Below are 25,242 nucleotides of genomic sequence, written 5' to 3'. Positions count from 1 at the left end.
TTTTTTTCAAACTTCAGACCTATGGGAACTGACCAGTAGATTTGTGAAAACAATTGAAATTGATCAAATTTCAATGTTTCTGCCCGACAACAAAATGAAATAATGTTAAGACAAAAAATAGTTTTATAAAGTGCAATTAAGCCAAAGTAACAGACTCACACACGCAAAACACATCGTTTTTAAGGGTTGTGGCCTAGTGAGAGACATCAGGAGCTTTTGCTGCATTCATGGAAAGTGGGAAGTCAGACTTTTCTGACTTCATTTCAGGAAGTGTGCACAGGAACACCCCTTTGAACTCAGAGATCAGAGTAGCTAATTCGGGGGTAAAAAGGATCCGCAACTTCACTGACCGGCTTCAATCTGATGTCACTCGACAATGACGACCCCCATGGAGAGACAGATTGTGAAATGGAAAACATAATTTACAAGATTTTAATCTGATATTTATTAATCTTTATTTATTTTTACTTTTATTTATTTATTTGACGTAAGTTCACGTAATATGTGATTTGGAACGACTGTGTTAACCAGAACAATTGATCATCTTTGTTTGCATTTGTTTGATAAATCCACCTTCCCACCTTCCTCGAATGTAGCATTTGACTACAGTGTATGTTGGTCATTACCACCCAGTTCAGTTGGAATCTACACCATGCTCCTTGAAAGTGCTTTCATTTTGTATTTGTGTGTTTGACTGTTTGTCAGTGCATCTGTAACTGGACAAGAAGATATATATATCGAAAGTTACGATGGCTTGTGACTCAATCACTCAGAAGTAGTTTAGGTATCAATATCTGTATCGGTAAGTTTTTTTTTTTTTTAAGTTATCATTAGCAAATTTTTCTTTTTTTGTTAATCAGTTCACAAAGTCAGTAATTGTAATACTATGTGAGTGTGATCTTTATCTATTCGCAGTATGAACATTATGAAAGCAAGTGCAGTATCTGTTTTGTTAGAATAATTTCCCCCCCCCCCTTGTTTTGCAAAGTACAAAGTTATTTGCAGTTAGCAACTACTGTTACGTTTAGCCTGTACTGTAAGGAGTTGAATCATGATTCACTGTTGTACCGCAGTACAGTACAACCAGTCTACTTAGGACATTTTTTCCACATAGGTATCTACTTGTACAGTGTATTTATTTTTCCCACCACTAGCAGCATGGAATATTCTAAGACGGTTTGTCAAAAACATAGATCTTTAGTTTTATAAGAAGAAGACATGACAATTTGCTTTTTTCGAGCACTTACATGACTTCCAAGGAATTCGTTTCACTTTCCACAAAACGATTAACTATTTAATTATTAATTATTTACTCGCTGAGTTTCGATATGTTTTACTATGGAAGTAACCAAATCGACTTTCGTATGTTGTGACTTTTTCAAGTGGCAGGTGATCGCCGTCAATCATAGACACGTGCGTGAGCGCCACCGTCCGGAACCATTGTTCTCCGTTTTGTTGTTTCCGGAGGGACTACTTTCAGCCTGGCACTATTATTTTTTTCCCTTGGTGAACTTCACTCGCAGTAAGCCGTTGTGTGTTTTCATTGCGTGTTTCAGGTACGTTTTCAAAAAGTATCGCTATAATAACTACTTGGTTGTTAGTTATTGCTTTGTTGTTTACAGGTTTGGCGAATACGCATCACTCAATATTAGTAGCATCCCAACAGTAACGGTAGCACCACTTGCGCTTCCTAGTAATACCAAAGTAGTCGTGCTAGTGTGTATAAATGGTATGCAGTAGTGGAAAAATTATTTAAATTAAACCAGATGTTTTAGTAGTAGAACTTTGTGAGTCGCTCTACAAGTGTGCTGAATTGTCTTACTAATGAAAACAGAGCATTTAGTTTGGCTTTATGGTAAGCCATTTGAGCGTTTATTCGATTTCGATATCCTTCATATCCAGCTTAAAGTCCATGTACTAGTTTTGCTTTGTACACTCACGAGTAGATGTTAACTAGTGCACAGTGATGCCTCACTGGTAACACGTCTTACTATTATGCCAAAGCTGTCCTGCTAGTGTGTACTATGTAATGTCATCCCAAAAGGCCCTTAGGATAAAATGTCAGGGGTGCAAGTAGAAAATCTGGGTGTGCACACTATATAAATTGACTTAATAGTTAGTAGATGAAAAATGTGACTCCACTGTCTACAATTTTAGTGACAAATTGCCACAATTTAATGATTTGGTTTGGTTCTTTATTGAACATATAAACACAAAGAAGACACATTACAAGTCTAAAATATAAATTGAAGTAGTAAAAAAAAAAACAAGAATAGGAAGAAAGAAAATAGTTTATATGTTCAAAAGGGGTAGGAGAAAGTTAAAAACTTATCTAGTCCTACTTCTTATTCGTTTTATGTTAATAAAATAATAAGGTAATGTATTTCAACAAAAGGAAATGTATAAACCAAATCATATATACAAGTGCACTTTAACATACGCAGATTTGCCAGCAACATATGTACATGAAATTCATAGGTATATACCATAATACAGTTATGAATCATGTCCTCATACTTACATATACAATTTTCATTACACTCATACCATACATCCAAAGAAATTACAGCATATGTGCATTTTTAACAGCTCATGACTGATGTAGGGTAATTTTTTAAACTTTTTTTTTTTTAAACAATTTTTTTTAATTCAGCAAGTGACTGACCTCTTTTCAGGTCAGTTCCAAAATAATTCCACAAATTAACACCTTTTACAGAAACACACCTTTGCTTAATATTTGTTCTTGTTTAAAAAAAATTGTAGACACTTATGTACTCCTTATGTTATAAGGACTCTCTTATTTCAAACAGCTTCTGAGTACTGTGGCAGAGTAGATTGTTGTGTACTTTGTACATTATTTGTGCTATTTTAAATTCAACTAAGTTGTAGAATTTCATTGTATTTGATTTGATAAATAGAGGATGAGTTGGCTCTGTATATTTTGATCGATTTATAATTTTTATGGCTCTTTTTTGCAGTTTGAAAACAGCGTTGGTATTCGTTTTATATGCGTTTCCTCAGATTTCCACACAATAGGTCAGATGTGGTAATAATAATGAACAATATAATGTGTATAATGATTTCTTATTCAGGACATCGTTAGTTTTAGAGAGTATCCCTATAATTTTTGACATTATCTATGTGTGACTTCCAACATGATTTTTCATCAATATAACAATATAACTACTCCAAGAAATTTATTTTCATACACTCTTTCTATTTCAATTGAATTTACCATCATTTTGACTTGATGTGGGATATGTCTAGTGCCAAAAACTATTAACTTTGTTTTGTTTAAGTTTAGTGATAATTTGTTCAAGTCAAACCAGTTTTTTAATGTGTTCAATTCATTCTCCACGGTAGTCAGAAGCTGCGTCAGGTTTTCTCCTGAACAGTAGAGAGTTGTGTCAACAGCAAATGAGAGACTTTTGAATATTTTTGAGACACAACAGATATCCTTTATATACTATATAAATAATTTGGGGCCTAGCACAGACCCTTGGGGGACTTATGAGTAATCTTCAAGTGTTTTGATTGTATATTGTTAAACTGTAAGTACTGATATATATTATCCAAATAACTTTTCATCCATTTATATGCCAAACCTCTTATGCCATATCTTTCTAATTTATTCATTAGTATAGAATGATCTATAATATCAAATGCTTTATTTTTTAATGTATAAATAGTCCAAAAGTATTTTTTTAAATTATCTATTTTAGTAGATATTGCTTCTACGAGTTCCATGACTGCCATTGAGGTGGTCCGTTTTTCTCTAAACCCATATTGATTTTCACTTAAAAGCTTATGTTTTTCAATAAAATTGTCCAGTCTATATGAAAATATTTTTTTCTAGAATTTTTGAGAACTGTGGTAGCAGTGATATTGGTCTATAATTAGTGAATATGTCTTTCTTCATTTTTCTGAATAGGAATAACTTTTGCTATTTTCATTTTTGATGGAAAAATACCGACTTTAAACGACAAATTACATATATATGTGAAAGGTTGCACAACATATTCTATAATACTTTTTACTAATGTCATATCAACATTGAAGCAGTTAGTGGACTTTTAATTTTTTAAATATTTTAACAACATTTAATACTTCTGTATCATTAACAGCATTTAGGGTTAGTATGGAGCCCTGCACCATATTAAGGCATTTTATTCTCCTAAATGAATTAGCCAGGCTCATAGCTTTTTGCGACCTTTTGGCCATTTTCATATGTAATGTAGGTTTTGTTTGGCGAGAAAAAATAAATTAGAAGGCAGAAAATACTTTTTCATGACACTGTACATAAAGTAATAGCTGTTAACCAGCTTCTCATTTATTTCAGAATGAGCCAAACTACGGAAAAACAACAAAGTTACGAGGAGATGTTCGCTCACAGATTTTCCTCCGAGGACAAAGAGTACCAGCAGTACGTGAATAGACCGGCTGATCCTCCTCCTATCGTGGACGACTGGAGAGGTCGTGGGGGAGGAAACCATCGGGGAAGAGACAGAAGGTAGAGTTGTTTAATATGACGATATATATCGTAGATGGATATAAAACGTCTATCATACGATATAGCGGTATACCATTTATATGCTGTTTTTTTTTTCTTTTCTTGAAGTTTATGCATGTTTTATACTTTAATGTTGCTTGACGCACTGTGTTGTATTTATTTTTAATTCTTTGGACTATGCTGGTTTGAAAAGTGTTAATATTGCAATACTACAGCAATACTATTTAGTTTACAGGGTGCTGGAACGGATTAATGACATTTCCATTCATTTTAATGTATAAAGATGGTTTGAAAGCGTGGTCATGGAATGAATTAAAGTTGTAAGTCAAGGCACCACAGTTCAATTAAAAATATAGTTAAGCACATTATTTAAAAACAAAACATTGAGATCACAGTTGTTTACTTGCATTGCTAATCCAATTTTTTTTTCAAATGATTAAAAACAAGTTGTTAAAATCTGTTGTTAATTTCTTCGCCTTCGTTTAGGTACCAGGACCGTCAAGGCAGCCGTGGTTGGGGGGAAGGCCAAGGCTGGGGTGGAGACCACTCAGGTAGAGAAGGGCATCACAGGCAGCAGCAAGACCAAGACCGGTATGGGGGGTACGATCGTGGGTCAAACTCCCATCAGGAAAACTACTCGCATTATAAAAGGCCTCGTTATGACAGGTACTGATCTCTATTTGGAGGATTTGTATATGTGATACCGGTTTGTTTTTGTATGTCTGGCCATTATAGTACAATGTCAAGATTTTTTTTAAAAAATTTTCTGCATTATGAGTTCATGGCATATATGCAAATTTGACCCATTAAAAAAATAGCATATGCTGACACAAATATAGCATTTAAAGGGTGAAAAAAATGTTTGCGTAGCTTGTTATTTATTATTGTATGCCAGTTGTTAAATCCAGATGTATTTAGACATTTTACTGGAATTTGTAAGTGAACTGCTGTAACCGTAATCAAAACATGACTTGATGAATTCAGCATAGTTTCACGTGTGGTGTCTGTTAAGCTTGTTGAAGCTGCTCATCATTGTGACCATGATAAAAAAAGTGGTACCTCGATTTACCAGAGCCCCAAATTGTACGTTTTTCGAGATACAAACCATCACTTCATTGATTGATTTATACATTCAGAGCATAGCAGTAATACCACCAACGACCATAACTTCCTCTGGCGCTTTTGCCTTTCTCATTTCAAATACAGTGACACACCTTCCTACTTGTCTGGAAAGGTACTCCTTGTGACCCCCATCCAAATGTCCATTACATTTTAATTAGTACGTCGTTAATGCATTATGCGAGGTGGCGAGCGCACACTAGGAAAAACAGTGGAGAGAGCAGCGGCAGTAGCGAAAAGGAGCCATGACAATCCCCTCGGCCTGTCTGGCAGCCTGTCAGACTTTGTGCGGCCTGTTTGCGATGATGCAAAGTGACAGCCATGGAGACAGTGTGCTGCGGGCCATGTCCTTGCTGGAGACTACAATCATCAGCCTCTCCCCGACCCCATGTCTAAAGTCACACGCACAAAACACACATCCCCTGCATGCAGCCCCTGCAGCACTTTGCGACCTACATCTGGTGTTGGAAAGTGCGAGGGGGTTAAGGTTGGCTCAGGCCAGTGCAGCGGTCATGTGACACGTGTGAATAGAAAAGTAGTCCTGCGTTGCTGTCTCCGTTGAAATAAATGCCCCCCAGCCTCCGAAAGATGATGAATGGCAGTGAATAGAAGTGCGCGCAATCGTAAGGATATATACTCATGCATACTCTTGGACTTAAGAAGATGCATTTTATTGCTTTGCTCGTTCCACTGCACTGTAAGTTAATCATGCAGAGGCTCAGGTCATCCGTGTAAAGACACTGCTTGTTAGTCTGATTATATCTAGCGGGGACATGCAGAATATGCACGCTATATGGGTCATTTTGGAATTGGCAGTATTTCTCCAGTACTTTGTTTTGGTGGTTTTCCAAAAATGGGCAATAAAGCCATCATATCATTTGATTTGTCCATCTTAAAATCATCAACAGGAGGATAGCGTGGATGAAGACGTCCACGTCCATAAATCCCCTTCATGATCACTAGATGGAGACAATTTTAATTTTGGCTGTTTCCCTGGTTCATGTCGGCCTTGTTTATTGATTGCAAAAATGCAGCACCTTGGCCCTTGAATTTTTTTTTAATTACCTTTTGCCACATTTCAGGTTTCAAACCTAAAGATATAAAATTTGATTTATTATGTGAAGAATCAACACCAAGTAGGACATATTTGTGTAGTAGCGAAACTAAACATATAAGGTATTTTATACTTTAATTTTTTTAACTGATAAGTAGAACGTGCAAAATTATTTACCCCCTTTTCTTTCTGTAAAGCCAATTGACTATATAAATTCCCTGATGATTTCTAAATGATCCAGGACAGGGATATTCTTCATGTTGTTGATTTACAATATAGCATGAATTTGGTTCCATTTCACGATTGTGTCCCATTTGGTGTTGATTTTTCACCACAAAAAAAAGTCAAATTTTAGATCTTTGTTTGAAGCCTGAAAATACTGTGTGTAATGTGTTTAATTTCCTCTGCACAGGTGATGTCATCTCCAGTTGATATCTTATGGAAAAATGTGTTTTTAAAGGTATTAAGTGTACATGAAAAATAATGAAGTTCAATTCTGGACAAAATGTTTAGTTTTTACTGCTGAAAATGGCTCAGTGAGTCAAGTATCCCTTTAAAATTTATAATTTAGTCAATGGAAATGGCAATGAAAGTACTCTAATCTTTGTCTTAGTTTGCAAGAAAATTCAATCAGTGAGAAGACTTTATTCACCAGCTCCAGGGCCATTAATGCTAATCAGTCCTATACAGTATGTCCATATGTTAATTAATTAGCAGTCAGTCCTACATCATTAAAATACAGATTGCATAACTCCCACCAGCTGGACACACGCACACGCGGACGTGTCTTTGCATGTTGATGATGCTGTGAAGTGGGCTGGAAAGATGCACGTCTCACACCCAGAACATTCTGTACATGCACTACATTACACTATCATAATCGTGTAAATTATGTTATTACCATTCACACTTTGTCTTTATTGGGGTTCAGCACTGTTGAGTGACGTCTGATTCAAAACGGTTGGTAGTCGCGGTCTTTTTTCCAACCTCGCAACTCGGATTTCAAAGTTCAAAGGGGCGTTCTTGGTATGAAGTCAAAAAAGTCTGACTTGTTCAATGAACTGTTTCTTCCCAAATGGCTATCATTGTACTTAATAAGGGAAACTTGTTCAAACTTGTTCCAAGTGTAATGACCAATCACGGTTCATCTATTTTCTGGAGCTGATCTATGATTGGTTGTTACCTGAGCATGTGATGTCATTTTTAGTCGACAGCAAGTAGCAAAATGGCTGTCCCCTTGGGTAAAAGAAATGGGTGAATAATGTTGCTTAACTCATATTCCATAAACATGAATCTGAATGTTGTGTTTAGACTAGTGGGGCACATACAACACATTTTGAAGAAAATTATTGGGTTGACATGAAAGATGTAGCCAACAATGATCTTATTGGGAGTTTTATATATATTTTAAGTCGGTAATAGAAAATGAAGATGTTCTTCTAATTTCAAAGAAGTGCCAAGCAAACGTGTATGAAATACAGCAGGTAACAATGACAAAGTTACATTACACACACACACGCTGAGTTTGACAATGATGGAAACACTATGTAGCATGTACATATACTGACAATAGATTTGAGTACATTTGCAGATACTGTATGTATTTGCAAAGTATTTTGCAAAGATTGATGGAATGAGCACTTATTCAAAATCCTTGATATCCAGCTCGAGGGCTGTACTAGTACCTCTTTATTGTCACTACTAAGACAATTCAGTGTAGTAAAAAGATGATCTTACTACCAGTAACATTTTCCCCACTACCGCATGAGATTTCTGCACCCTAGTAGGGCAACTTTACAATACTAAGACAAGTACTAAATGTTACCTCATAGCATTTTATGTCACTAGTACTAGTAGGCCAACAGGCGGACCGTCAGAAGGTCCCACTATTGAGGACAAAGATGGAACTAGGATTTGCACCTTGAGCTGGATATCAAGGAATATGGAATAAACGCTCAGACGGCTTTCCATAACAACGGGAATTGTGGTGTTGTTTCACAACTGCTGCTTGACTGAAGTTTGAGTTGTGCAAGACTCGCAGGAGCACTAGCAGCTTGCAGGGGAGAACATTCGCCTCCAACCAACTCTTCAATCTTTATTGCCCCAATTGGAGGCCATTAGCTTTGTCTCATCATTAACATATTTACATCTAATAAAAGTGAAGCAGAAAGAGGCTTTTTTTTTCTTTTACTCTGCTGCTTGCAACAATCCTTTTGTCTGTGCATTTCTCTATAAAGAAGCCGCCACTAAAGTGTTCATTCCCTGGGATTGCGAAGCACAAAACCACTCAAGTGGTGCAAAGTCTTCCTTTGTCAATCTAAGTATAGTAGATGATCTCTGGTATCTGTCCGTCCTCCACCGACGTACCGTTATTGTTTCCGGGGGATTTGAAAAAGACAAATGTTGTCTTAGTCCCTGTTGCTGACTCCTGGGTAACTTTCTTCAACCCCTTCGTGCCGTAGTGGGAATCCGGTCCCTAAATAGGAAATGAGCAAACGTGATGAATCCTCTCCGCTTGAAATTTGATGTTTGAAAGCCGTCTCACCTTTAAGGTAGCGCATGCAGTATAGATGACGTTGGGAAGGATTTCCACAGGCTCTGTGAACATTACTCTGAACGTGTTTGATGTGCCGTCGCAGCTGAATCCCGTGTCGTTCTGCCCAACAGTCAGGTGTTTGTCGCTTTCCATTATCTAGAGAAAAAAAATACAGTGAAAATATGTTTTTCAGAGAATAGCGGGAAATAAGTTCCGCCAAAATGTCAGTAAATAGTGGATTTTACAAATGCCAAATTGTGAATATGCAGGAGGTTCACTGTGAAGTTTTCCAACACTGCTGCCAAAGTAGTCTAACAATATTGTAACAATTTTGATGCTATGGGTCAGATTTGTTGGTTGGTTGGTGATAAGGGTTAAATTGATGGAAAATCATACCTTCAAAAAATGTAGACTGCACATTGTGTATGAACTATTTTCAAACTTAAATTGAACAGGCCAGGGCTATGTATGGGAATAAATACGTCATTTAATTAGCATTAACTCACTCTGCAAGAATGCACTTGACATCATTGTCAGCAAGGCTTTTTTTATGACTGGAATAGTTTTGTTTATCAAAGGTGAAGCGTTCCGTTATTTCGGGCACTATGTGATGCATACATTTCATACTAAAAATTCTAGCGCCCTTAAAGACGGAAAGCAGGGCTGCAGGAAGTGTCACTTTGTCAATGACGACACCCCAGCTGCATCATGTGTCGCGCCAATGACATCACATGTTAAAAACACGACAGCAGTTACCTGTATGTTGACCTGATAGTCTGTGTGTCCATGGATGGAACCATACAGACCAAAACCCACTATGGAGATCCGCCTACTGACGTTGAATCTAAATAAAGAGGCATTGAGAAATAAAGTTGTCTGTTAATGGATCGAGCTTGCATTTATTTGGCCAGCTATTTTGTCATCTCACCTGATTCTGTCACTGCTGCCGCTGTAGCCCCATCGACTCTCGACATGTTGGAATCTATTAATGCTGCATTCTTCTCCGCGGAGGCAGCAGCGGGGCCTGTCAATGTTGCTGGGCCGTGGTTTTGGGTTTGCTGTGAAGTGTAAATACAGATTTCACGCCTCCTGAGTGAACACATTTCCAGGACTAGGCACTTGTTGCATAAGAATGAGTATCAAACTGGTTTCTGCGTTTGAGGACATGTGGGCAGGTCAGGAACATGATCAAAATTGATATACTTTTAGATTTGACTTGAGATCTCCAATCAGAATGACAAAAGGAAGTTTGCATTTCAATCTGGCTAAATTCAGCTAAGTTATTAGAACAATACATTTGTATTTAATAGGGGTGTCAAAATGAATGAGTTAATTTAAAGTTCCTTATATGCGCGATTAACGGCCGCCCTTTACTTGGAAAGCATGTACTGGGGGAATTCAAATCGCAATGCAGCAGACACGTCCACGGCAAAATTTAGCAGTAATAAAGTTAAGAATAAGGCATATATTTGTCAAGTTTTATCTTACAATTGTAAAAATGTGCAGAATTTCACAAGTTACTTCATGTTAAAGATTAGATAGCTCTTAATATGAAAAGAAAAATGCACTGAGCTGTCACCAATGTCTTACAAATGCAATTATGCCATCTGGTGGCAGAAAATTACCTCAACACAAATCAATATCACACTCGTTTTTAACAGTACAGCACATATTTTTAAATTGTATGAATTATTATGAAATGATGAATGAATAATGATGATGCAGCCATATTTCTATTAGTTTAACATGTTTTCTCACTTGTGTTAAGAGTATGAAAACTAAGAAAAATTTCATTGTACGTTTGATTGTAAATTTAGAACAGATATAAAACTTGTGATTAATTATGAGTTAACTATTGAAGTAATGCGATTAATTACGATTAAAAAATGTAATCGCCTGACACCCCTATTTAATATTTGAGAAGTTTTTCTTTTCAAAATTTACATTGAATCATTAATTAAGTACACCCCCCCCCTTACATTTAAGGGCAGTGCACATATTACTGTATTATCTTTCTAGAGGCAGATTTATTTATTCATTGTACATATCTTGTATCATATTATATTGCACATGCGTGTACAAAATGGTGGCCAGTGAATATGTACTTGGTTTACCTGTGGGAAGCTTCTCCACACTCATGAGTGGGAAGCGGATGAGCGGTAGGGCTTTTCCAAGTACCTTCTGCTTGTTCTCCAAGGTCGCTGGAAGGTGTTGTCTGCTACACTCAGCTTCCGCCCAGTGTACCACAGCCCCAAAGAGACGGTTCTCCCTGATGTTCAGCGTGTCTCTTTCAAGGATTGCACATAAAGTGTCTAGAGGACACAAAATACTCATTAAGTCAGCCCGAGCAAAAGTTATGGAAACGTTACTTGGGCAGTAGGCTCGCTTACCGAGGTCGATGTCAGTGAAGCCCTCTGCATTTACCGCCTCTGCAGTGCTTTTGTCTATGGTGTCTAAACAGAGACTGGCGATCTGAGGGTCATCAAATAATCTTGCCTGTAAACACAAGAGCATCATACAATGATCTTTTTGGATAAATCACAACTGTATAAAGGGTGGGGGGGAGATGATGATCATCATGTCGCATTTGTTATTCTGCCATTCAGGTTCAAATTGTATTTGGGGTCTTCAACCCCTTAAAAATGTATTCAAGTAGTTAAGGACAATTTTCAAGGATTTCCAGCACCTCCCAGCTGAGCTAAATGAACCCATAAATATATAAATACAGTGGGTTATTTGAAGTCTCCACCCAAAGTCACAAGATTTTCTACAATTTTTTAGGGAAAACGCCTCTTAAAATAGGACTGCCATGCATCAATGTTCAAGATGGTCAGCAATTTTATAGTTGGCGTTATTTACTTTCAGCCCGGTCAAGTGCATTGAGAAAGTGAAAGCACGAACCTGTGTGAGTAGCATGAATGCGTTGTCTGCTTTCAGGTGCTTGCTGACAAACTCCACACAGTGAGCGGCCAGAGCGGGGACAGCGTATTTCTTGGCAGTGTTCAGAGTGGACATCGCAGTCCCTGGACTGATGTGCACGTCATCCGAATACAGGAACCTGTGCAAAAGGACAGAGAGACCTTTGACATCTGAATTGGCTCACCGTCAGCCAGACAGCCAGCCACTTGTGGCCAAAGCAACATCTGTATGAATATACGTATTACATATTAATTTTGTTATTGTTTGCTCAATGAAGCAATTAAAAGTGCAATTGGTAGCTCTGTCTATGTCTGTCCTTGACCTTCAACATCTTCAATTCAAATTCAAACTAAGATGGTAGATACATTTCCATAGTTAGGCAGCAAATAACACCTATCTATATCTGAAGGACACTTGCATGCCTTTGGGGACAAATCAAGGACAGACTGGACTGAAGACAGGTGCTTTGACAGTGCAGTGATAGAGGCCATTGATTGCAAAGGAAGGAAACATAAGCAGTAACACAAAAGTGGCCTATGACACCACTTACAAACCTCTCCTTTCATCTGGTCACTGGCCCATAAATACCAGTCACGGTTGAACTCACAAAACTTAATCAAAGTCGACTGATGACTTTCCCATTTGAAGCACTTGTAAACAACATGCGACGTCACTGATCACGAAGTTGTAAACGATGTGATAGAGGTTGAACAGAAAACTGCCAGCAAATGTTTGGTCAGACGTGGATGGCATCTTGTTTACTTATTCATTGTTCAACCAGTTGCTCTTTTCAATTAGTCACTTGAGCCTACCTCAGCTGACTCTTGGTGAGAGGCGGGGTACAACCCTGGACTGGTCGCCAACCAATCCCAGGGAAAACATTCACACCTATGGATTAATATGTAAAACAGTATTTGTACTTTAGTCTAGTCTATAGCATTGCCAGTCGTATGTCCATTTGAACACTAGATGGCAGCATTTTGTGCTTTTTTTGATGCCTTTGAGCATCGAACAAGGATAAATGATTATAGACAAAGGCTAAAAAAATGTTTTGTGCTTTCACAGAGAGCTTCTTCTTGAGTGCTGAAGGGCTTTGACACACCTCTAAAATAACAAAGCTGCTCAAATTAGTAAATTTAAATTACTGACCATGCTAATAATTTCTGGCAATAATTAGGAACAGATAACTATCAATATCCATCCATCCATTTTCTTAACCGCTTGTCCTCACAAGAGTCGCGGGGCGCACTGTAGCCTAGCCCAGCTGGCTTCGGGCAGTAGGCGGGGCGCACCCCGAACTGGTTGCCAGCCAATCACAGGGCACACAGAGACGGACAACCATCTACATTCACAATCACACCTATGGACAATTTGGAGTGTTCAATTATTAACCTGCCATGCATGTCTTTGGAATGTGGGAGGAAACCAGAGTACCCGGAGAAAACCCACGCAAGCACGGGGAGAACATGCAAACTCCACCCAGGAAGGCCGAAGCCCGGACTCAATCTCACGTCTTCTGCACTGGGAGGCGGACGTGCTAACCAGTCAGCCACCGTGCCGCCAACTATCAATATGCAGCACTACTAACATTTGACAGAATTGTTATGTTCGCTGCTACCAACTTACCACTAGGCATCTGGCCAAGTACGCTTTATTCTTATTTATCTAATCTAGAGTTGGATACATTGTATTTTCTTCCTATTCTTTGAATTAGTTGAATACAAGAGGAGTGAAGTTGATTACTCACAGTTTGTCTTCCTTCACTTTTGAAGTAATAGCTACGCCCCTGCTAATGATGACGACTGATTGCGAGTGGCAGTGTTGAACCGGAGAACGCCCCCCAACACTACCTTGTTCACCACCTGTGTTTCGTCTACCTACCTGAGCAACGAGAGAAAAGCTGCTGGTTCGGTGTCGGGCAGCTCTATCTCGGCCGAGGTGCTCGCCATTCCCCCGTTGAACATGGCATCGAACACGGCACTGCCAGCGGCCAAGACGAACTTATGGGCCGGGATCCTCTGCGGCTGTCTGACATTCCCCACGACAAACCTGACGTCGCTAAGCAGTTCATTGTTGAAGAGGTAGGCGAAGCGCTCCTTCAGGGAGCTCTTGGTCGCCTGCCAGTTGTACATGCAAGGCTCCCGGTGAACGGCGAGCACCGGCGGGGAGGCGGATGGGCCGAGTGCTGCGGTCGGCACATTGGAGAGCGCTCCTGGAGCCTTGCTCTGCACCGAGCTGGACTCTTGGACGTCATGGTTTGACGCCGAGCCGCCGCCGCCACCACCACCACCGGTCGCCATAGTCGCACAGCTGTTCCCAAGTACGAACCGTGTTTATTTGATTTGGTTACGTGGTAGCCATTAAACTTTGATGTTGTCCAGCCACCTGCTATCTAGCTTACAGGAGGCTAGCTAGCCTCTGTCGCGTCGCTCTGCGAATGACGCAAGCGCCCAGACACACAAACACTCACAACTTTATTGATATAAACGCACTTGACAAGAAATAGTTTGACCATAGATGTACCTTTATTTGAATAACAAAGTAATACAGAAGAGTACATATACAACTAACATGTATGGAAGACGGTCAGTTAAACACTTAAAAATACTTAAATAATATTATTTCTAATTGATTAAACAAAATCTGTTAAATGATCAATGTGTTCCCATAATTATAACAAACCTTTGTTTTCAATTTACAAGTTTATTTAATAATTTTAATATTTTGTCATTTAGTTTGTGTAGCGGCACGGCACATTAAATGGCCACATTTGACGGGACATTTTTATTTACTTATTTATTTACTTCTTTTTTCTTTTTCTTATTTTTTTTGCCAAGACTTACTGTCGTGCTGCTGCGTCCAGCACACACCTCCTCGGGGTTTGAATCATCGCCGCTTCCACGTCACCGGTTTGAGAGCATGGACTATGATGTATCAACAAGTCCAGCACTGACGTGGCCAGCACCCCCACAATTAAAAGGTGAGGGCAGGCGGGACATTCCCCTGAGAAGGGTGCCTGTCGACAAAAATAAATAAATAAAAATCACTGAGCAGCATAGGGTTCTTAGCTGGGCAATAAATTAATCACATCTCAATCAGAAAAATATTCCATCCCCTCCAATTTGCATACATATTTAATTATAAGTGGTCTAACTATGATTGGCCTATTTGGGACTGTGCTAAGATGGTTCAAGTCATACCTAACAGACAGAACAGAGCATGTTGCCATAGGACAATCAACATCATCACTGCACACGGTAACCTGTGGAGTTCCACAAGGTTCAGTTCTTGGTCCAGTCCTCTTCACAATCTATATGCTATCCCTTGGCCACATAATTCATCACTGTTATGCTGATGATACTCAGCTATACATGAAAATTGACTCTCTCAGCTCTGCCATCTGCCTGCCTGGAAATAAAGGCCTGGGATGTCACACAACTTTCTACAACTAAACAGCAACAAGACCGAAGCCATTATCATAGGAACTCCACATCAAACCAAGTCACTCTCCCTAAGCAACGTCCCCATTTTTGGTCTTTATATTCCCCTGTCCTCCTCTGTTATAAACCTCAGAGTCAGACTCTAATCACATTTCTCTTTAAATACCTACATCCGTCACCTCTGTAAGGTTTTCTTCCATCACCTCAAAAACATTGCCAAAATTCGTCCCTCTCTCTCCCAACCGGATGCGGAGAAGTTGATTCATCCCTTTATCTCCTCCAGGTTGGACTATTATAATGTCCTCATCAGGCAAGAGCCTACAAAAAATACAGCACATCCAGAACTGTGCTGCCTGGGTCCTGATGAGGAGGCGCAAATATGACCACATCACCCCGGTCCTAAAATCCCTTCACTGGTTGCCAATTCAATACAGAATGCATTATAAAATCTGCCTGTTTACCCACAAATGCATTCATCAAACTGCCCCTGCCTACCTCAATGAATTACTCACCCTCCAGAATGACACACGACACCTTCCCTCCTCCTACTCCACCTACTGCCTTTGCCAGCCTAGGTCCAGACTCTACTATGGCCTTCCAGATAGTCGCCCCGCGGCTCTGGAATGCCCTTCCAGAGAACCTGAGGGCTAGAAGTTTTTTTTTGTTTTTTTGTTTTTTGTTTTTAAAGGCCTCACAACCTTTCTATTAAGGCATATATATATATATATATATATATATATATATATATATATATATATATATATATATATATATATATATATATATATATATGTGTGAGATTTGATGTTTTTTAACAGTATTATTTATTGTAATTTGTTTTAACTTTTCCCTGTAGCATTTTGAGATTTCTTTTGAAATGTAAAGCGCTTTACAAATTAAATGTATTTATTATTATTATTAACAGTTGGCAGTTATCGACAGTAAGTTTCTAAATCTGTTGTCCCTCACTGTACTTTTTTAGGAAGCATCATAATCATGCGCTCGTCCCGGGCATCCACTTTGCTTTGGATGCCACTGATGGAAAATATGACCCATCATGGTTGGTCAAAGTAACACCAGAAGCTCATGGGAACTTGCCAGTGGTGGGTGCAACAAATGTTTCAAATTTTGTCAGAAGTGCGAATAAATATAGCCTAATAAATATGCGCTTATGGATTTAAAAAATGGCTTTGCTCATGTTTTTTTGCAGAGCTCTATTAACTATCAAATTGGGACTTACGAGTATTATAAGGCATGTATTTGACCTTTCAATATATTTTGAAGTCATGATTAAAAGTAAAGCGCATGTTCTACATAAAGTGGCGTATAGTGGTAAGGTGAATAACGCAAACACAATGAAACGCTGAAGACAGATGTTTCATCGCTACTCAATTAAAATTTAACATTTGAACTTAGATTTAGCATTGTATTTAGGTGTAACATACATGGAGTTAACTAAATAATTTTAAATGTGCAAGAACGTTAGACCACTTTTCTAAACGTTATTTGAAGCTAAACAATTCAGCATTAAATTCAACATTGAAGTGTAACATTCAGTATTTGTATTCAACCCTCCAACCACACCCATCCGGCGGCATGCACAATGATCTGAATTTGCTGCTAGACAGTTGTGTCTGCACTGTGTGGCCAATAATATAACAAAAGTGTGTGTGCATGTGTGAGAGAGAGCGGTATAGAGCCACCCACGGAACGCCTGCTCAACCATTACAACTCGAGGCAGCATGTGGAAGCAACTCAACTTTACCATTATTATAACCAACCATAGGTTCAACATGGAAGTTTATTATGGCTGAATTAGTTTTTTCATGATAATTATTTTTAGGACAAATTAGGCTGTCACACGGTCAGCAATGAGTGCTTCTGCAGGGACTGGTGTGTTTGTACTCTCGTTGATGTCCATTCCCATCTGCTACTTGTTTAACTCCCTCGTCTACAACAACAGGTGAGAGTGTGAACTTTTAACTCCGGGGTGTTTTGATGAGATAAGTATCACAATATTTATTTCCCGGTTGCTTAAATGAGCTCTCCGCTATGTGTATAACCAGCTCCATGCACTTTGCTGTCCTTATAGCGCTGAAGCCTTCTTCTTTGCTGGATGTGCAACCTTCATCTTTCTGGTCATATCTGCCCGTTTTATACTCAAGGGAAAAGCTCCATTGGACTCTCTTTTCTATGGTAAATACTCATGTGTAGTTGTAGTTGGGTCATTTTAGAAGTTGGGACATTTTCTGTCCCACTCCCACACGTGAATTTTCAACCACAAAATACAAAAATATACACTTGTGTAAATTCTAGTTATCCTGGCACAAAATGTACATGTAGCCATCGTAAAAATGATTCCCAATTATTGCTTAAAATAACAAATGGCTCTTAAACCCACCCTTATGTTGAAGTGAATTGAGGAGTTTCATTTTAACACCCTTTAAACTGCCTTTATTTTCTCTTATCACATACATTTTATAAATAGTAATGCGTATATGTGTGCTCTGAAGAGGTGTCTCTTAATGTACAATTTTGAGGAAAAGAACAGTGCAGCGTCAACAGCTACATTACTCAGCAGAAGTGACCTCATCAAGCGAATTGCTCTACCTCATGAGTAGTAAACCCAATGTTAAATCCTCTTCCCCTGTCCACTGAACTCTTAACCGTGATACAGAGACTGAACAGGCATGTTCTCTTTTCGTTGCTTTCGCACAAACTTTATCTCCGCGTACAGTGCGCTCAGAGCAAGCTCCACCACATCCATCCACTCCCCTGGATCAACACCGCCCCCTGTGCCAAAAGTGCGGCACTGCAACACTCAACCCCCAATAATACTAGTACTACTCTTTAAAGGGCCAGGCTTAGCCTGTAACACCAAGTTAAATTTTATTTTCTATATTTCATAGTTGCCCCCCCACCCCATGTTTTCAGCTGTAATGAAGTGTGTCGATCAAACTTACGCAAATCTGTTGCTCATATTTTCAGAAAAAGACATGAAATAATATCAAGCTTTTAATTTTTTCATTAAATAGTGTGATTTTGACCAGTTAGCATAGCAGCTAACATAGTTAGCATGTACTCAAGCAAAAAGCATACCAGCAGCATTGATTCACAACCATGTTCCTAGTATGCAAATAAAATTGAACTTCATTTAATTGTTGAAGATTTGTTCAGAAATAGTTTTAAATGTCTTTCAGGTACCTGAGTATCTGCAACAGGGTTGTGCTAAACACAGAAAAATATTTGATGAGACGGGTAAAATATCTCATAAAAAGTCTAGCGTTGGGGGTTTAGCCAGATGAATCAAATGATGTTAATTTATTACCTGCTTTTCTTGAAAACATTACCAAAAAAAATGAATAAATGTCAAATTTTCAAAAATGTTGGCACATTAATTGTCCTCCAATTCTGGAATGACCCATCAAATGTTTTGTGATGTTCATATTGAAAAGTATGAATGTGGGCGCAACTAAAATGAATGTTTGTATCTGTTCAGTGTACGCAATCCATGCGTTCTTCAGTGTGGTGAATCTAATCATCGGACTTGAGCAGGACAACATCATTGATGGATTTGTGACTTTTTACCTCAAAGAGGCAAGCTTGGTGTTCCCCTTTCAATGCTGTTTTCTCTGTCTTTTTCTTATAACCCCCTCTATGCTTTTCCAGGCAGATCCACATATTAATACAGCACATGGACACATGATGTCCTATTGGGATGGCTGTGTGCATTATCTCATGTATCTACTTATGATTGCTGCAATTACTTGGGGGTGAGTGCTCACAGTGTCCACAATCCACATGCCTAGACAGTACGTTAAAGAGGAGTGGACATACCATACAGTATGTAAAATGTGTGGTTTTCAGAGACAACTTCAGAGCTATTGGACTCTACTGGGTAGGGTCTTTTGTTATGCGTACCATTATCTACCTACTTGGGAATGCTGTTGGTAAGTACAGTAAAAAAAAAGTAGCCGTGTGTGTGTGTGTTAAATATAGCCATATAACCTGTTATACAATTCCAAATCACTTACCCAAACATGCTTCCCTTTATATTGGCTCTAATATTGTGTTGCATGTCCATTATTTTCACTATGATATTCCAATGATTTATTATCAAATAAAATGATTTTTTTTTACGTGTATATATAGTAATTATAAGTATTATATTATAAGATGTTATGTTGTTAAACTAATAGCATGATTGTCCAAGCCATTTTTAAATTAATACCACAAAATCAAAAAAAAAAAAAACTTGGCAATGTGCTTGCTAAAAATTGTGTTTCTCACCTAATTGTGTATTAATAATGATACATTTTTGTTTCTATAAATTCTGATTCTTAAATAATTTCTTCTTTTTTTCTAGGAAAATATGATACTGAAATAGGTCCTCTTTTCTTTCTTCAATTGGTGTTCATCGCCGTGTCTGTTTTCGCTTGTTTTCGCATCTTCAGCCATCCCTCCACACAAACTGTTGACTTCACGGTAAGTTAAATGCACTGTAAATATTTTATTATCAAACATAAAATGCACTTATTAATGCCAGAATAGGGAACGTCACTGTTTTGACAATACAAAGCTGAGCACATCAGTCCATCATTGCGGTCCAATGAAAAGAAGGCATCTACAAATTTCCTTCTAAAGCTGTAGTTTTTTTTCCTCTCCAATCTATCAGACGTAAATGAAGTATAGCCAGTGACGTGCATGTTATAAATCTCTCTTTCTCCTCCAGAACATCCAGGAAGCTCAGAGGATGACGTTGTTCCACAGACCTTTGGACTTCTGTTTTATCATATACCTCATCCCAGCTATGACTTTCTGTGTCTTCAGAGGTCTGGTAAGAAACACAAATATAATTGAAGGACACAAACACGGAGCTATCTCTTCATTATTCTAATAGTTGGTGTTTTAGGTTGCCCTGGACTGTTCCAACACATTGTGTCAGCACTACGCACAGCATTATGAGCCATACGTGAAAGACCCCTCGGCCTACCCTAAAATACACGTATGTGTACATGGGAGTTGAATGAATACAGGGGTGTCCCCAAAAGCCACAATAGCCACAATTTGAGAAGCTTTATCCATGCCAAGCTTCTCAAAATAGGATCTGTTTTTGACAAGCCAGACAATGGAAGCTCTGCTGCTGCCATCACTGACCAAAATCCTAGAGCGGGCTTTCAAGACTTCGGCTTTCCGAATGATTCCCGGCAAAAAAAATACAAAAAAAAAAGAAACGTATTTTGGCTTTTGGGACACCATGTACTAATATTATGAATTCTCACTCTCACTGACTCTCACTTCAGAGGCAGTAAATCCTGTCGTTGTTTTTCAGATGCTGGTGAGCATGCTGTACTCGGGCCCATACTACATCATGACTCTCTACAGCTTGTTGGTTCCAGGATGTGAGTGGATACTGGACCTAACTCTCGTACATTCAGGTGCAATAGCACAAGTAGGTACCATTTAAAATGATTAGAAATATGAATACTGCTGAATAGAAAATAGGTCTGGTGTCCTTTAGTATAAAGCAGTGGTCCCCAACCTTTTTTTCACCACGGACCGGTTCATACATGTCCACAACTTTGGCGGACCGGCAACCCAGTGGGTTGGGGTTGGGGGGTTTGCTTGGCTGTTCGTCGGCTGATTAATAAAAGGCTACGACAACAAACGCAAGTCCACTACCATAACAAGGGTAACAAAACGCGATTGAGATGATTAGCATCTTGACATGTGTCAAGAGTCCGTCGTAAACAGAGAGAATCTGGTCACTTTTCAAAATAAAATATTTTTAAGCCTTGGCTAATCAATTAACCGGAAGTACAGTAAGTTTTTTTTTTTTTCAACTGTGCGGCCCGACGCGGCCCGGTCCAAAGGTGCCCACGGCCCAGTACAGGTCCGCGGCCCGGTGGTTGGGGACCACTGGTATAAAGGAATAAAAAGGTATCTTATATAATTTTTTTGTTTGTTTTTTTGCACATGGAGAGGCCATGGAATGTAAACTTCATTTCAATTCACTCATTAATGAACCAAAAATGAAAAAAAAGCCAGACACTGTATACAATAATGTTGCATATGCAGCAGCATGTGAGTTTTTAAAAATTGCTGCAGGACATTCAATAACAGCTAAGTTCAATATTTCCCATAACTACACTGTTTCTACTGCTACGTGGGGTAATAGGCAGTGGTAACAAAGTACAAATAATTAACTTTTTTTCAGGTATCTGTACTTCTACTTAAACACAGAGTGTGAATATGTTGCCAAACGTCTTCTGTAGTGGATGCATGGTTAACTTGAAATGTTTTTGCATGTAAACCAAACAAAAAATTGACTCCAAACAATTAGAGTGTCAGTGTGACCCAAAGAGAACAAAGCAGCTGTTGTGTTGGAGCTGCAGGCTGACACATCACTCACTGGCTGGATGAGGACGGAAGCTGACTTCAGACCAGGAGGAATGCTGGTATTGGTGGTATTCATATAAATGTCAGCTGCTGAACAAAGCTAAAAATAGGGCTGCTGATGCCCTGACAAGCGTGGTTGCTGTGAAACATGTCCAGCCGCACCAATCAAAGGGTGATTTAAAAGAAACTTTGCAATAAGGTTATGCTTCTGAAAGACTTAATAAATAATTTTCTGTTTATCTTTATTATATATATTTATTATTTAGTTTGTAAAGGCTTCATAAAAACGACCTGCTTGCACACATATAGCTTTACTGCTTTGCCCCATTGTTTTCTTTTAAATAATCATTGCTCATTATTAAACAATGTAATGTCTCCATGATGAATTTACAACATCAACCAAAGGTTTAGGTACTTTTTACACTAAGTAATAAATAAACAGCGCACCTCAAATGGATGACTTTTGTTTTTCTCCCTCAGGAAAATAGTAACAGGTGTTGCCACTCACTGGATGTTGTTACTTTTACTATGAAATCTGATGCCGTTTTGTGTTACGATAGACATTACCACAGCCTGCACAGCATACGTAGCACATGTAAAGCTGACGTTCACGTGGATTTTAAACATTTATTCATTTGTGGAAGTAATGTCAAGTAATATTTGTATATCATTATTATTATTATTATTATTATTATTTTATTTTTTATTTTTTTTTATTGTACAAAGCAGTGGCGGGTGGTGTTTTTGGTACCTAGACCTCCTTTTGGGACTTACCCAACTTCTTAACTCATTCACTGCCATTGATGGCTATAGACGTCAAAAAATCATTTGAACTATTTCTATTAGTTTAACATTTTTTCCAACTTTTGCTAACGAGAGTGTGAAAACCTAGATTTTTTTTAAATTGTATATTCAGAACAGATATACAATTTATGATTAATCGTTAGTTAACTAGTGAAGTCATGTGATTAATTACAATTAAAAAAATTAATCGCCTGACGCCCCTAATTTAAAAAAAAATATTAAAAATGAGGGGCGTCAGACGATTACAATTTGTAATCGTAATTAATCGCATGACTTCAATAGTTGACTCATGATTAATCACAAATTGTATACAGTATCTGTTATAAATGTACAATACACAATTTTTTCTAGGTTTTCATAAAAAATGAAATGAAATGTAAAAAAAGTTAAACTAATAGAAATAGTTCACATGAATTTTTGACGTCTATAGTGGTCAATGGCAGTGAATGAGTTAATACCACAACTGCGGTTATAGACATTGCACACATTGCAGTTATAGAAACCGTCAATACAATACTGCACAAAACACAACATAACAGCACTCATCTTGACCACCACACATTATCTGAAGCAGGTCAGAATCATCAAAAAATATCAATTGAATACATTCTACTCAGCAATTCTGATTATTGAAGGTTATCATGTGTTCAGAACTTCAGATCATCAATTTTTTAACCTAATTCTGGTTACTTAATTCTGTCTGTTCGCGAGAGCCACCACATCGTGATAACTTACATTGATGTTTCTGCATTTGGCAATTTATTATTATATTATATTATTAGTATGGGATTTTTTTTAATAGGTTTTAGGTGAACTGATGAATACACACACGCTCGCACGCACGCACACACACACACACACACACACACACGCACATACTCACCCACATACAAAAAAAAAATATATATATATATATATATATATATATATATATATATATATAAATTTTAATTAAAAAAAAAAAAAAGGAGAGCAATGATGACATGTCAAATCGAATGAACAATACTGAGCTCAAAAAAAAAAAAAAGAACTTCAGATCATAGATGTTGTTTGCTTGTCGAACGCGACTTTATGTGATCAACTAATCAGAGGACAGAAAAATGTTGACATCCAAATGGATGAATTTTATGGCTGATTGGTTAAAAAAAACATTGCTAATATACAGCAGTTTAAGATTCTGAAAACTCTGGAGAGATGAGCTGAACATGGCAACAGAGAGCCTTACATCGGACAGAATCTTACTGGAATAACTAGGGTAACCAAGAAAAACACTATATAATGAAGAGAATACTGTTGGAAATGAATTGGTAGCATTTTATAGAACACATATAAGAATTAAAAAAAAGAATCCTAAAGTAAATAAAATAAAATACCCCCCCCTTCCACCCCCTTTTCCTTTATTTCCTCCCTCTCTTTTCCACCAGGCCCAGTTCTCTCATATCGGTGCCTCTCTTCACACACGGACGCCGTTCTCTTACAGAGTGCCTGCTGACAACCAGCCTGTCTTTCTGATGGTTAATATCCTGTATGCTGTGGTGCCTCAGATTCTTTGCTACCGCTGCACTACCAGGCCTGCCTTCTTCCTCAGAGGCACACCCAACAAGAAAAGTGCATGAGTGTTATTGAGGAACTACAGTCTTCTATATGAAGGCATACCTGCTTTTAATGAATAATGTAATTATTTTCCGAGTACCTGAGGGCTTAGTGATGGAAAGTAAAAGATGTAAAATGGAACATGTAACTTCCTACTGGAAGTAATGTAGTGGGGTGGGGAGCAGGGGTTAGATATACTGTATACATTATCTCACAAAAGTAAGTACCGCTCTCACATTTTTTGTAAAGCGAGTACATGTAGACATCGGGCATAGTTTGCCATTCATCCTGTCATGTGAATAATTAGGGTTACAATATGGTGACTAGGGAGCAGGTGGGTTCAATTTGGTGTTATCGCTCTCACACTTTCTCATACTGACCACTGGTAGTGCAATATGGCACCTCATGGGAAAAAACATTGAAGAGCTGAAAATAGACAAGGAAATTTTTCACTTAGAGGTGTTCTCACTTTTGTTGCCGGCGGTTCAGACATTAATAGTTGTTGAGTTTTTGTGAGGTGACAGTAATGCTATATCTTACTGTTATTAAGACTGCCTAGGCTGGATTACATTGTTGCAAAATGACATTTCATCATTGTTGTCCAATGATGGATATAATGAATTATTTACAACAACAAAAAATGTGAGGGGTGTGCTTACTTTTGTGAGATACAGTATACTGTATGTTTCATTTATCCTATGTGGGAAATAAACAATATTGACTATGTTTTCTGTTTTATGAAGACTTAATTAAAGCTATTTGTCTTTTTTGTGTGTGAAAATTAAGTCGTTTGGAAAACTTTTTTTTTTTTAAACACATAAAAATTCAAGTAATCAGAGCGTGTATTTTTTATGTGCTTCATGCTTTA

The 25,242-nt window shown here is 38.1% G+C and overlaps 4 protein-coding genes across 8 annotated transcripts in view; 2 read left to right on the top strand and 2 right to left on the bottom strand.

Moving 5' to 3' along the window:
• Positions 1–1,415, bottom strand: part of homer2 (homer scaffold protein 2) — a 38,474-nt gene extending 37,059 nt beyond the window's left edge. The window contains exon 1 of one of the 2 annotated variants that reach the window (XM_077563595.1): positions 1,248–1,415. In XM_077563595.1, the coding sequence (XP_077419721.1) occupies positions 1,248–1,249 (2 nt within the window). In that variant the 5' untranslated portion in view covers positions 1,250–1,415. The remainder of the gene's footprint in view (positions 1–1,247) is intronic. The other variant, XM_077563593.1, reaches the window with a different exon arrangement.
• LOC144050403 (RNA guanine-N7 methyltransferase activating subunit-like) lies at positions 1,390–12,442 on the top strand. The gene is made up of 4 exons (XM_077563596.1): positions 1,390–1,556; positions 4,340–4,510; positions 4,997–5,176; positions 12,157–12,442. Exons 2-4 carry the CDS (start codon positions 4,341–4,343, stop codon positions 12,182–12,184), a joined length of 378 nt encoding a protein of 125 aa, XP_077419722.1. The 5' UTR covers positions 1,390–1,556; position 4,340; the 3' UTR covers positions 12,185–12,442.
• LOC144050400 (BTB/POZ domain-containing protein 1-like) lies at positions 8,063–14,438 on the bottom strand. Its single transcript, XM_077563585.1, has 8 exons — positions 14,020–14,438; positions 12,121–12,277; positions 11,610–11,715; positions 11,334–11,531; positions 10,148–10,277; positions 9,976–10,063; positions 9,229–9,375; positions 8,063–9,159 (listed from the first exon to the last, which is right to left on the bottom strand). Exons 1-8 carry the CDS (start codon positions 14,436–14,438, stop codon positions 9,001–9,003), a joined length of 1,404 nt encoding a protein of 467 aa, XP_077419711.1. The 3' UTR covers positions 8,063–9,000.
• LOC144050401 (transmembrane 6 superfamily member 1-like) lies at positions 14,327–25,098 on the top strand. Of its 4 annotated transcripts, none has more exons than XM_077563587.1 (12): positions 14,327–14,458; positions 14,976–15,118; positions 17,422–17,541; positions 17,671–17,774; positions 19,078–19,175; positions 19,248–19,351; positions 19,446–19,528; positions 19,945–20,063; positions 20,311–20,415; positions 20,491–20,583; positions 20,911–21,030; positions 24,206–25,098. In XM_077563587.1, the coding sequence occupies exons 3-12, from the start codon at positions 17,450–17,452 to the stop codon at positions 24,395–24,397; spliced, it is 1,110 nt and encodes a 369-aa protein (XP_077419713.1). In that variant the 5' UTR covers positions 14,327–14,458; positions 14,976–15,118; positions 17,422–17,449; the 3' UTR covers positions 24,398–25,098. The 4 variants fall into 4 exon arrangements, with proteins under 4 accessions (XP_077419713.1, XP_077419715.1, XP_077419716.1 ...); XM_077563589.1 differs by lacking the exon at positions 17,422–17,541 and adding an exon at positions 16,561–16,681; XM_077563590.1 differs by having other exon boundaries at positions 24,262–24,403.
• The last annotated feature ends 144 nt before the right edge of the window (positions 25,099–25,242 follow it).

This window comes from Vanacampus margaritifer, chromosome 4 (assembly GCF_051991255.1).
Source record: "Vanacampus margaritifer isolate UIUO_Vmar chromosome 4, RoL_Vmar_1.0, whole genome shotgun sequence".
NCBI classification, from domain to species: domain Eukaryota; kingdom Metazoa; phylum Chordata; class Actinopteri; order Syngnathiformes; family Syngnathidae; genus Vanacampus; species Vanacampus margaritifer.
This window is presented reverse-complemented; position numbering and strand designations above follow the sequence as displayed.

Coding starts and splice junctions, on each gene's coding strand:
- LOC144050403 (XM_077563596.1), top strand. CDS start 4,341: ATGAGCCAAACTACGGAAAAACAACAAAGTTACGAGGAGATGTTCGCT. Junction 4,511..4,996: donor CATCGGGGAAGAGACAGAAG/GTAGAGTTGTTT, acceptor GCCTTCGTTTAG/GTACCAGGACCGTCAAGGCA. Junction 5,177..12,156: donor AAAAGGCCTCGTTATGACAG/GTACTGATCTCT, acceptor GTCTGCTTTCAG/GTGCTTGCTGACAAACTCCA.
- LOC144050400 (XM_077563585.1), bottom strand. CDS start 14,438: ATGGCGACCGGTGGTGGTGGTGGCGGCGGCGGCTCGGCGTCAAACCAT. Junction 12,278..14,019: donor GCTTTTCTCTCGTTGCTCAG/GTAGGTAGACGA, acceptor CCTTTTGCACAG/GTTCCTGTATTCGGATGACG. Junction 9,160..9,228: donor CTGCATGCGCTACCTTAAAG/GTGAGACGGCTT, acceptor TTTCCTATTTAG/GGACCGGATTCCCACTACGG.
- LOC144050401 (XM_077563587.1), top strand. CDS start 17,450: ATGAGTGCTTCTGCAGGGACTGGTGTGTTTGTACTCTCGTTGATGTCC. Junction 19,352..19,445: donor ATTGCTGCAATTACTTGGGG/GTGAGTGCTCAC, acceptor TGTGGTTTTCAG/AGACAACTTCAGAGCTATTG. Junction 20,416..20,490: donor TCTGTGTCTTCAGAGGTCTG/GTAAGAAACACA, acceptor TTGGTGTTTTAG/GTTGCCCTGGACTGTTCCAA.